This window comes from Chelmon rostratus, chromosome 22 (genome assembly GCF_017976325.1).
Source record: "Chelmon rostratus isolate fCheRos1 chromosome 22, fCheRos1.pri, whole genome shotgun sequence".
NCBI lineage: Eukaryota > Metazoa > Chordata > Actinopteri > Chaetodontiformes > Chaetodontidae > Chelmon > Chelmon rostratus.
In genome coordinates, this window is record NC_055679.1 from 9,459,478 (window position 1) to 9,471,090 (window position 11,613).

The 11,613-nt window shown below is 42.0% G+C and overlaps 1 protein-coding gene across 1 annotated transcript; it reads right to left on the reverse strand.

Moving 5' to 3' along the window:
- Nucleotides 1-2,313: 2,313 nt before the first annotated feature.
- Nucleotides 2,314-10,829, reverse strand: gxylt1b (glucoside xylosyltransferase 1b). Its single transcript, XM_041964048.1, has 7 exons — nucleotides 10,608-10,829; nucleotides 9,009-9,219; nucleotides 8,729-8,860; nucleotides 8,092-8,343; nucleotides 7,728-7,851; nucleotides 7,360-7,532; nucleotides 2,314-4,144 (listed from the first exon to the last, which is right to left on the reverse strand). Exons 1-7 carry the CDS (start codon nucleotides 10,808-10,810, stop codon nucleotides 3,983-3,985), a joined length of 1,257 nt encoding a protein of 418 aa, XP_041819982.1. The 5' UTR covers nucleotides 10,811-10,829; the 3' UTR covers nucleotides 2,314-3,982.
- Between the last annotated feature and the right edge of the window lie 784 nt (nucleotides 10,830-11,613).

The following is an 11,613-nucleotide window of genomic DNA, read 5'->3' on the forward strand; positions in this document are numbered from 1 at the left end:
GCATAACACGCCTGAACCCCTGACCTAGTCAAGCTGCATGTGCCGTCTCTCTACCGTTCATCATCAGAAATGTATGAAGCACAAACGAAAAAAGAGATATCAAGAGAAGCTCTCGACAGACAGAGCTATATATTCTGAAACTGATTTAATGATATGGTTAGGGTTAGCTAATGTTAAGCTAAGTGATGCTAACACTAGCAAAATGACACGCTACATTTGCATCTGAATGGAGATTTAAGTTTTTTGAATCATATTCCAGTGTGTTTTGTGATACTTGAGCAGTTTTAACCAACGAGCTAATACACGTCATTGATTTAAAAGTGAGAGAATGTTAAAGCTGTCGTCACATTTACTTTATTTGTCCTTAAGTCCTGCACTCACAGTGCATGATGAATTACACAGAGTTCAGCGGGTTGAAACGACCTAGCTAGACGCGTGGTGAAGGGTGATGGTTACTGTCCTCCAAAAATGGCCGATTTCCTGTTGACGACATTACACACCTTTCCCTCATAGCAGAGCTCCACAGAGCGGAGTACTCTTTTCAAGGAACATTCACTAAATCCATTTTAGTTACCAATTATAAAACCTTTGTAATGCCTGGTTAGAAAGTGATGCTGACACAGGGAGCAAATCATTCTCTCACAACAGGGAACAATCAATGCAACAACATGTGTGAAAGGATGGTTTGTTACACGACTGTGCCTCTAAATGATATTACAAGTGATAAATTAGCGATGGATTCGCAGCACAGGTTCCGCCTTGACCGGTGACGATATGAATGTGATGGAGTATGTTGGCCATGATGCATTTAGTCCACCTCTTGTGCTCTCTGAAATGTATTTATCCTCACATGAAAGAGATTTTTTTTTTTTCCATTTCACATGCAGAGCCCTCTTTTTCTTTATATTAGTGGTTGTTTCCCTTATTCGATCAATGAATGCTGTTCATAATTAGCCCAGCATTTCATTCATGGATACATTGTACTTCCACCAAATGGTGCATATACCTGGAACATGTTTGTTTCTCCACAAATCTCTCTGTTTATTCTCTTTTGATGACACCATTTTGAGGTCCAACCCTGTTTTCAGGAAAGCAATATCCAAAAGATGGAGCTCTGAAGCGACAAAGTGCCCTAATTGCTATATTGGCTATGACAGCCTTGTTCTTTTCTTTCATCGCTAACACACTCCATCAGCCTTTTCTCTGTCCTCCCACTATGCACTCATCTCTCCTCTTCAACATTTTGTCCTGTGACAATACAGAAAAATAGCCAACCTTACCTTTTTTAAAAAAAAAATAATCTATTTCTCTTTTTCTCCGTCGCAAACAAAGACACACTCATGCAAGTTCACTAATTAATTCTGTCATGTGCCCATTTTCCCTCATCTTCCCCTCTACCCACCCTGACCCCACTCTAAACGCCGGAGGTCACATATTTATTCTCCGGTTTCTCTTTCAGCTGTGATGGCACAAAAGGAATAAAATCAGAGTTATTTATTAGGATATAAAACGTGTAGTTTCTGGAAAATGAAACCTTGGAGGATGGATGATATTGAATTTTTCAACATGGTGCTCAATTCAAGCCATTGTCTGCCTCTCCCTGGGGACCTGGCCTGTTACATGTTGCATTTAAGCACACAGGTCAATGTGGGTAATTGATAAGCTCTCATACAGATATATAGTGATGAATGAAGGATGTTTCTGGTGCGATGAATCAAACTATCTCTGGAGCCATGAATGGATGGTTGTATCCCCCACCTAATGGGAATAAGCATAAACTCATTCCCCTTCGTCAACGGCGTACAGTGTCACAGCAAGGCACCTGTACGGCCGCGTTATTGGTCCATCATTTACACTTTACGAGCTCCTCAGAGCTGAAGCAGAAATGGTGTAGCACCGCTGGTGGCTTAGTGATAGATTATTGGCAAATCCATTGATCTGCCCTAGAAGGCGACAGAAATATAGCATCAATCTTTTTCAGCTTAGATCTTTATAGAATCAACAAAGAAAGATGTCTAATGTTGGTAAAAAGAGACAATTTCATAGGAGATGTTTTTATTTGCCTAATTCACACCCGTGTTAAAGAGAGACAAAGTTTTGAAATAATGTTTAGCAATTTTTTTTATTAGTTTTATTTCAAGCCGTTTTTTTTCCCTTTTAAATTTTGTTAAAGCACTTTTTCCTAATAATAATCCCTCATCAAATGCTGTTATTTCTTTCACCCATCAGCACTAGTGGACTACTGGATATCAAAAAATGCTGCCCTCTGCTGGATAAAAAAGACACAATGAAGTACAAAGTCCACAATCCTGAAATGATCTTTAATGTAAAAAAAACAAAAACAAAAAAAAACAACCACTGTAATTTTACTTTCAACACACTGACATATAAACAAGTAAACACATCACAACCATACTAACATAAGCACTAATACTAACATTTTGATTTCAACCCTAAGTGTTCGTCATACATTCAACAGTGCAAAACTCATAGTCATTAAAAGAAATACTTTGGCATCAGGAGACAAACTTGTAGCTTATTCACATGTTCAGGAGCAATGTGTGCTGGCTGTACTGTGTATAATCAACTATGACACTGGAGTTTTAGCGTATCTGCGTGTCTAGACAATAGACAATTCCTTTTAAAAAAAAGGATGTGTGAACAATGCACTACGTCGATCACCCCAATTAGCTTGGGGTAAAATTATTATTACATAGAAGAACTTACATACAAGAGGACAAACATTTACTCAGAAAAACAGTCCTCTGATACAGGTTTCAAATACACAACCCCTGCCACTGTTGAAAATCACATATGAAGAACTGTTCCAGCAATCATTCACATTATCACACTGTTGTCTTAATTCACTAATTACCATTTTTCCTTGCATGGTCTCTGAAATGACTTCTCCATCTTGCTGGTAATGAAGTGGTTTCTGGTGGTTGAAAGTGGTCCAGTGCAAACGTCTCTCAAATACAGGCCCTGTTGAAAGCCTCTTTCAAGTTCTGGCATGATTTTTGTCTCTTTTAATAAGAGTGTTTCACAAGGTTCAATAAATTCTCCAATATGGAAAGTCAAGAGCTGTGCTTCCAAACTTTAATCTCCTGCACCATGATGAATATTCACCTTTAGTTAGTAACCAAAAGCCCAGGCTAGGCTAGAACAGGCTAGATGCTTGTTGGCTTGTTAAATGTGTCGTAAATATTCTTCTCTGCTAAGTTCAGTACTTTGCTACAGGCCGCCTTGCCTTTGAAACATTTACAGTCGATTTCAGGCATTTACATCACGCTCTTATCCAGAGCAATTTACGAGAGGCGAGCACTTATTAGTCTCAGTCTGAGACAATCCCAACTGTCTTATTCAGCTTTAAGCAGCTGTTCAACAAATAATGGAGAAGCTGCACTCATTAGCTGTCCACAAAGCTGTCCGCATCTTCAGACATTTTGTGTTCACTTTGTTTGAACAGTTTGACCCCATTTACACCTGATTGAAGTGATAAAAGGACATGTTATCTGGATGAGGAAAAACAAGGCAAATAATTTATCAGGTCGCATAGTAGTCAACACACTGGGGCAAACTGTGAGGAATAACTTCAGGTATTAAACTTTCCGAATTTACAAGAGGGGACAAATAATTAGAGCGTGTTCACAAAGTTGATAAAGTTTTTTCAAGCTCATCAACTCACAAAATTCTGTGATTTTATTAAAGGGAGTCTGGGGCTGATTTGGTGCCACCTCCAATGTCTCATGTGCAGGGTTTGCTCTGGAGGACAGACGTCTGATCTCAACGAGGGTAACGAGAGCGCATCAAAAACACCAGGTAAGAAGGCAAAGGCGAGATCGGATCATGAATCGTTTTTTGCTCATGCATAAGAGGTTTGTCTGGCCAGTCATAATTAGCACTGTTCTTGCTTGTAAAAGTCAGACCAAAGGCTCAGTCTCTCTCCTTTTGGCCTCTGTCCCATCAGTGTGATTCATTTTTGTCACCGTCCATGTGAGGCCTTCCTGTTGATGTTTGCCAGGCTGTGTGCCAGTTTCCTGGTGAAGAGCGGGTGGGTTTTACCACAATAAGTGTGTGTCGTGTTCAACAGCTCCTTCTCTAAAGGATCCAGCAAAGAAGTCACCGGGTCGGCACCAAAAGAGTACTGGAAAGACAAAACAAATTCACGGGTTAGTCACTTCTGGAATGTGCATTAAAAATGTAGATTATGTGCTAAACTGTCCTGAATATAAAGGCAGACGTACGGTCTGGAGACTTTTGTGAATCCATCATGTTGCTGAGTAAGATGCTTTGTGTCTTTCATTTCTCCCCATTTCTTCAGAGTGCTGAAAGACGGGGTGGTGGCTGTCTAAAGGTTTGAGGCTCGGAAACTTCAAATGAACAGCTGAAATCCCAAACTCCTGTCTAAACTCCCCTGAGGACGGCTCTCAACCTCCTACTGTTCCAGCGAAATTGATCAGATTCCCTCAGTAAGTAAGCAAAGTGGTGCTTTGGGCAGCATTTGTGCTTGGAAGATATCTCTCACTGGATAAATTAAAAAGTAAATCCGCAAGGCATGCAGGACTCAGATGGGACTCCAAATCTGATCTGATTGGTCAGCCGGGCAAAACATAAAGGAGTCCGCGTTGTTGGAGTCAGTTTTATGCTATGGGCTTACCGTCCAGCGATAAGAAGGGATTACAGAAGAAATTTCATGTCTTCCCAATAATGAAGGAGCCTTTACAACGCTCAGAGGAAATCAAAGGGGAATTACCATTTTTTATGCCAGCTCATTTGCTTGCGGTTGGGTCCCTGATATTGGGTCACAAAGAGAATGGCGTTTTTATGAGCACACACACGCACACACCCGCCGGTCATAAAGTTGCATTTACAGTTGGCGTATTGATTTTGTGTGGCTGATGGGGCGCTGTTGGTGTGCAGACTCCCACTCTAAACGCACCACCGGCTGTAAAATTTAACTGCTGCTTCCTGGGCTCTGCTTCGTGCGGCGGAGGGAGGGGGGGGGGGGGGCTTTATGACGGACAGACCGCTGTGGTCTGTTTGAGACACAGACAGGCAGACAGACAGGGAGGAGCGCTGCTGTTTGGATTCCCATTTCTTTGTGTGAGGATACAGGGCACGGACTCTGATTTACACATAACTGTCCCCAGTTTATTAAGAATACTAACTGTTCTGAAACAAAAACACTTCTGTAAAGGTAGAATTAATGACCTGTTGTGACACTAACAATGATGATGTTGAGCTGAAACAGTTGGTTAATCTATAAATTGAGCAACAGATTAATCATTTAAGTCATTTATCAAGCAAATATTTTAATCATTCACTGGTCCCTGCCTCTCAAATGTGAGGATTTGCTGCCTTTCGCTCATTTGGCTGTAACGTGAATGTGTTCAGGTTTTTGACTGTTGGTCGAACATAAACGACATGTTTATCAGATTTTGTCTTGCTGTGGACCAAGGAAAAGCACAGGTGTCAAAGGCCAATTTTACACCCTGCCATTCCTCACCTGTCCTCTAGCTGTCACCTGACCACTTACCAGAAATCACACCTGCTCCATATTGGTCATCAGCTCCAGTATATGATGAGCTCTCCAACCAGCCCTCACTCATTTGCCAGATTGCCTCTGTTGCCTAAGTGTTCCAGAAACTTCTCTCTTTAGCCTGCCTCCCTGTATGACCCTTCCAGATTTGCTTGCCTGTGCTGGCCTCTTTAGTTTTGTCTTCCTTTCTTTCTTCCTTTGTGTTGTTATCACACAAACCTGCATAGTAGTTGAAGAAGAGCTGAACCCTATTGGATGTTTTGTTACAGTCACAGCACATGAAACAGGTTCGGGATGGGATTCTTTCAAAATCTAGTGAAAGCGCATTTAGTCCTCTTTCCTGTGCCACTTTTCTGAACCCTCGCTTTTCCTGCGCTGCTAATGTGATACTGTCCTGTTAGTTATTCACTCTGTAACACGACACAGAGCCTGCGGTTCTGCTGCACATGAACAAGCAACAAACAAATGAAATTGTCTGTCTAGTGAGATTAAACACACAGAGGATCAATCCATAGTCCTCTATCCTCCTGGCAAACTGCACTTAATCACATATCTATGAAAGTATCAATACCTTCATAGACTATTGGAAAAACTGTGTGAGTGCACGCTGTGGGCTCTTGTGTGCTGGTTTATGCTCACTTATAGCAGCACACACAGCACAGGTACACGTGTGTCATTGATCCTGTCCTGTAAAGCTGCAGTTTTAACTGCAGGCCATGGATAAGGTATGGATCAGCCATCCCTCTGATCTACGTTCAATGCTCTGTTAATGGGAAAGCAATGAGACTCCAAATGTTGATGGCTTCATTAAGTAAATGCCACTTGTGTCGTCAATATCATTACAGTGCTGGTAAACAACCCATAAACATTCTCACGGGGGGAATTAGCTTTCACTTCAACCTTCTGCAAATGGTGGCGATTTGTGTTTTCCAGTGCGGACAATCTGGTGTCAGTACCACTGGGTTAGCAGGGTCAGCACCAATCCAAAATCTCATCCGGGAGGGCAAAGAAACAGGGCAGTGGAGCAGAGCAGCTGTGTCACTGGGGTGGTAAAAGGGCTCCTTCCATTAGACGGTGCACTAAATTAGACCTACAACACTTTAAAAAGGCTCACCAGACTGTTTTTTTTTTTTTTTTTTAACTTAAATGTACCCAAGAGACTTTTAACAAGGTGCAGTCCTCAGTCAGTGTTCTGGTAGACACTTTATTTACCAAAGATACCTTTTTGAGAATTTGCGTGACGTTCTGCATTCAGTATGTGTCGATGAAAATACCATCAATATCCACCTGCATCATGTCTGTGAGTTGTGAAGACAAAGAGTTTTGGAAGCCTCAGGGCCAGACACTTAAACCTGATTTTTTTTTTGGTTATTAAATTTAATTGGAGACAAACTGCACACGTCTTGATATGATGTATCGTTGTCTACATTTGATCTTCAATCATTAGAAGTAAAACGTGTGGAATGCAAGGGCATCTTCAAGACCTTTATCATAAGATGGCTAAAATGAACAATAAAAAAAGCTAATTAAAGATGAATGGAAGTGCAGTTAATTTTATGCACTGGGAGCAGCATTTGATAACATTAAAGCAGATAAATCTTGGTAGTTTGCTGCTGGAGTTCAATGTTAATACAGCTCGTTTTATTGTCTTTTTTCCTCTAACATAGAGAGTTCTGTATTTTACTGCTGACTTTTCTGGTCTGAACAGTGCATAAATCCTACCATGTTTGGACCGAGATATAAAGAGGCCTGTATTGCATACTGTCGCTGAATTCACACCAATATAACTGCATTCAAAAAACACAAACATGCACACCCACCTTTCGTATGGCCTCATAAACAGCCCTGAACGCAGGCTGTTTGTGGTCGTGGTAAACCCCTCTGTTTCCATGCAGTATGTAGATGCCATCTTCTTCTGCTGATGCACAATTACTGCCATAGATACAGTGGTCTGGACGATAATTCCACTGGCACGGGAACTCCAGCAGGCACTCTGGGAATGGAGGTGCACAAAAAGAAACACTTGAGTCAACAAATCAGTGCTACATACTGCACGTCGTGCGCACTTTGACAAGTCCGATAAGTGAATGACCATCTTTAAAAAAATGTACATTTGGACAGTAAGTATTAATCTTGTCTATGTGTCTATGGAGGCATTATGGGTGTTATGAGCATGGTGCTGCCTTACCAGGGTTTTGGTGGAAGATGATATTGAGGAGGTCCTGGTCTCCCCAGGTTATGTTGAGTTTATATTTCTGAAGTAGAGGCATGAGCAGCTCCTCCCAACGCAGCCCCACAGACGTCATATCATTCTGTCAACACAGACGTGTATGCACAACAGTCAAAAAGATGCCTTAACTGTCTCAAGATAGTGTCAAGTGGTTCAGTATTAGGACCAAACTAAATCCTTCCACAACCTCAGTGAACAAAACAACTGCAGGAGAAGGAGGACATCTTGTGGCCAATAGAAGTAGTACACTACTACAGTAAATCAAATATGACCAGCTAATCAAGTGTCTCCTGGAAAAAGTTTCTCCAGCTTTCAGCCCTACCTTAAAGAACACGCTTCTCATCCTTGTCATGTTCATGAGCATGACCCCTGAGTTGATGCCCGTCCTGCCGTAGAAGGGGTGGCGGGCAAAGCGGTTGTACCAGGCGATCCGGGGCTCCTCGTGCTCTGGGGCCATAGCGGCCAGCTGGGAGGAATTTAACTGAGACAAGAAGGCCCACAGGCGGTCTACGGGCTGCAGGAAGAGGATGTCTGAGTCGACGTACACGATCGAGTCAACGTCCTTTAGGATGAGCTGCACAGACGCACAAAGACAGATGTCACTTAGAATATCAATAATGCTCCTGTTCTCCAGTGTTTTGATTGGTGTATGCTGCCGGTGTGTTCTACAGTGGCCTTACAAAGGAGATTTTCCTCCAGGTATCAGAATGCAACACATCCTGTAACATGTGTAAAGCCAAACTTTAAAAGTTGGAACAAATCAGTCCCAAAAGAAGATGCTGACCTGTAAAAAGTGGCAAGTCAAAGTGGTATTTCACAGCTAGCAATTCCAGTTTTACTGGAGGATTTGACCATGCTTTCCATTTCAGAGCTCCAAGTTTTCCAGACCTGATTTCTTAACTTGGGTTATATTTGTCTTTTAAAAGAATGGTGAAACGTTTTCTCTGTAAGAAACTCACAGGTAAGAAGAGCCTCTGAGAGGCGCAGGGTTTGAAGAGTTTCTTCCACTCGGCTGCGTTCTCACTGGGGAAGCTGATGGAGTACACTGTGTAGTTGAATTTGGAGCGAATAAAACCAGGCCAAGACTCCAACTGGAACACAGATAACACAGTAAGTTGCTCGTAGGGATATGTAGTACAAGATGTGGTCAACACACAAACTCAAGGTCATTCACAGTCAACGGCAAAAAATCTTTGGGTCAGTTTCCAGACTTGAATTTTCCAAATATTTCCAACTCACAGCTTCCATGAAGCCAGCGTGCAGCTGATCTTCAGCAAAGATGTGCAGGTGGAGGCGCTTGATGCTGAAAAGCACAGCAGACTTGATCATGGTGAGAGTCTCCTCCAGCCTCTCCCCACAGGCCACCACAGCCAGGTGCATGGGAGTTTCAGGTCTGCTCTGAAGGCCGCCACCACCCGCCTCCACCTGGCCCTGCTGACGCATGATGTATCTGAGAGAAAGAGAGACAGAGGATGGAGAGTCAGACAGTGAAGTGAAACTTTATCTGTCGCAGGAAGTGTGTAGAGATTTAACAAAATTACAGAGGACTGAGCATAATAAGCTTGTAAAGTTCTCTCTTGTTTGCATTTGTTATGATTCTCGATGCCAAAGGGCACATGGTGAGTGTGACATTACTGTCTCGACAGCAAACACACACTGGGGCTGGATGTTCACCAAACATATGACGATGTCCACTTATAAGAGTTGTTAAATTGTGATGTTACAACGGTAGAGGACTGTCGGCCTTAGATGGATAATGGCCTTGTCCATCAGCCCGACCCTAACACACACTCCAGTTTTGTCTTTTTAGTAAAAATACTGCAGAAATACATCAATGTTATGCCACCAGAGGACACTGAGAAATCTGAATAAACTATGTGACAAGTGAGACCTTGGTTCTTGACTCAATTCAGGCATCAAGATGCTAATATTGTGTACAACGTGTTTCACACAGACTATAGTTTGGCCGTGTGACTGACTGCCACCAATATGTCTTTGTCCTGGCAGAGCTTCAGTCCATTTTAGGTAAAAATACCAATAATTCTGTTTCCAGCTTCTCAGCTGCTTTCCTTTGTCTTATGACATAGTCATCTCTTTATGTTTTTGACTTTGAAGATGTCACTTTAGGGATGTCCCTTTTCTATTTTCTGACCAAATACTTAATGAAGAACCTAATAACAAGTCCATTATGTAGTAGTACACCCTATGGATTTCATTTTGACTCACTTGACGCAGCCATACCTGCAGCCATGACTGGCCAGTGACCTCTGGAAAGGACTGGGGGGAAAAAGGAAACTGCTGTCTCATCCTTTTGAACTTTATTAGCTACTCCTCCCATCTGCCCTTCTGCTCAAATACTTAGAGCTGGCAGAGATGTACACAGCGAGGTGTGACAACAAACAAAGCTGGACTTGCAACATTTAACTACAGTATACATCACTTCACATGATGATGTATGCATCACCTCTATGCTTTTTTCATCAGATTTTTACAACAGGAGATCTACTGCTGTCGCCTGTTCCTTGTGTGACAATGTATCTGCAGCATTATCGTGATGTACTAACCTAAACTGGGAACCACCAGGAGGGCTGCACGTGACGCTACACACCTATCCAAATCTCGCGTCACTTGTCCTCACCCATAGAAAGATAAAACCGTTAGCTTCGCTCTCTGAAGTGTATCCTTAACATGTCTGCTCAGTCAGTCAGCGTCACATTCCGATACATCACAAGTGTGCTGCGTTACCACAGGTGTACCTACAATTATCGTACGAAATGTTACATTTTACGCCCCTCGAACCGCATTAAAGCAGTTACAGACTTGAAAACGCAGTCCTACCTGTTATACCAGTGCGGGCTTCGGGGCCCACTTTTGTCCGCTGCCCCTCGCCTGCCTCCGGGGACTCTCGGTGGGATGAAAACCCTCTTCGGTCCATTTCCTCCGACCGGCACGTCCGAGTAAAGCAGCTTACTGTAAACATACAAACCCGAAAAGACGGCAAACACTGTGCACAACATTAGCGCACGAATGTAACGCCGCATTATGGAGTTTTAACACGAAACTCGGAGCTAAAGTCATGACACAGAAACTGGCGTTTAATAACAACTGCGAAGATAGACGCTATGGTAACGCACTTCCGGTCAAGGTTTAGAAAATAAAACTCGTATCAGGCGCTGAACTTACGCCATCTGGCGGCCATTATAAAGCTCTGCAACCCTTTGCCCAAAGAAGATTGCAGTAAATTTTATTTACTATGTTATTTATGTTATTTGTGTTTGATCTGGCAGAATGAACTAATGTCTTAACCAGTGAGACAGATTGGGAAGACTTTGTCAGATTACACACAAACTGAGCTCCACTTTTCTTTCTATCGCATGCTATGCACAAGATCACAACACTATGTAACATTGTTAAATACAGTGTAACAAGTTAACAAGGTGTAAAACAATCTAACAAAACATAATGACTGCTCACATCATCTTTTTATTGCTATCATGCCTATGCATGTATGCACATTTTATTTCTGGGGGGTTTGATACGTTCTATTATATCTTTCTATTTTTATATTTCGTTTCTAGAACATGTCAAGATTGGAATATCATCTCAGAAATAGAGATGGGTAGAATAAGTTAAAAAAGAAGAAATTGGATGACAAGTTTGCTTTGTCATTATTGACATTTCAGACCCATTTATACAGTTGTTTGTGGCTCAAACATCTCTTGTTCTCAAATGATGATGTGAGTGAAGGACAAACTACTTGCTGTGACCATTTTCTTTAGCCAAAGTCTTACAAACTGAACAACTTTGACATTTGACAAACTTATTAGCAAACACCTCAAACTTC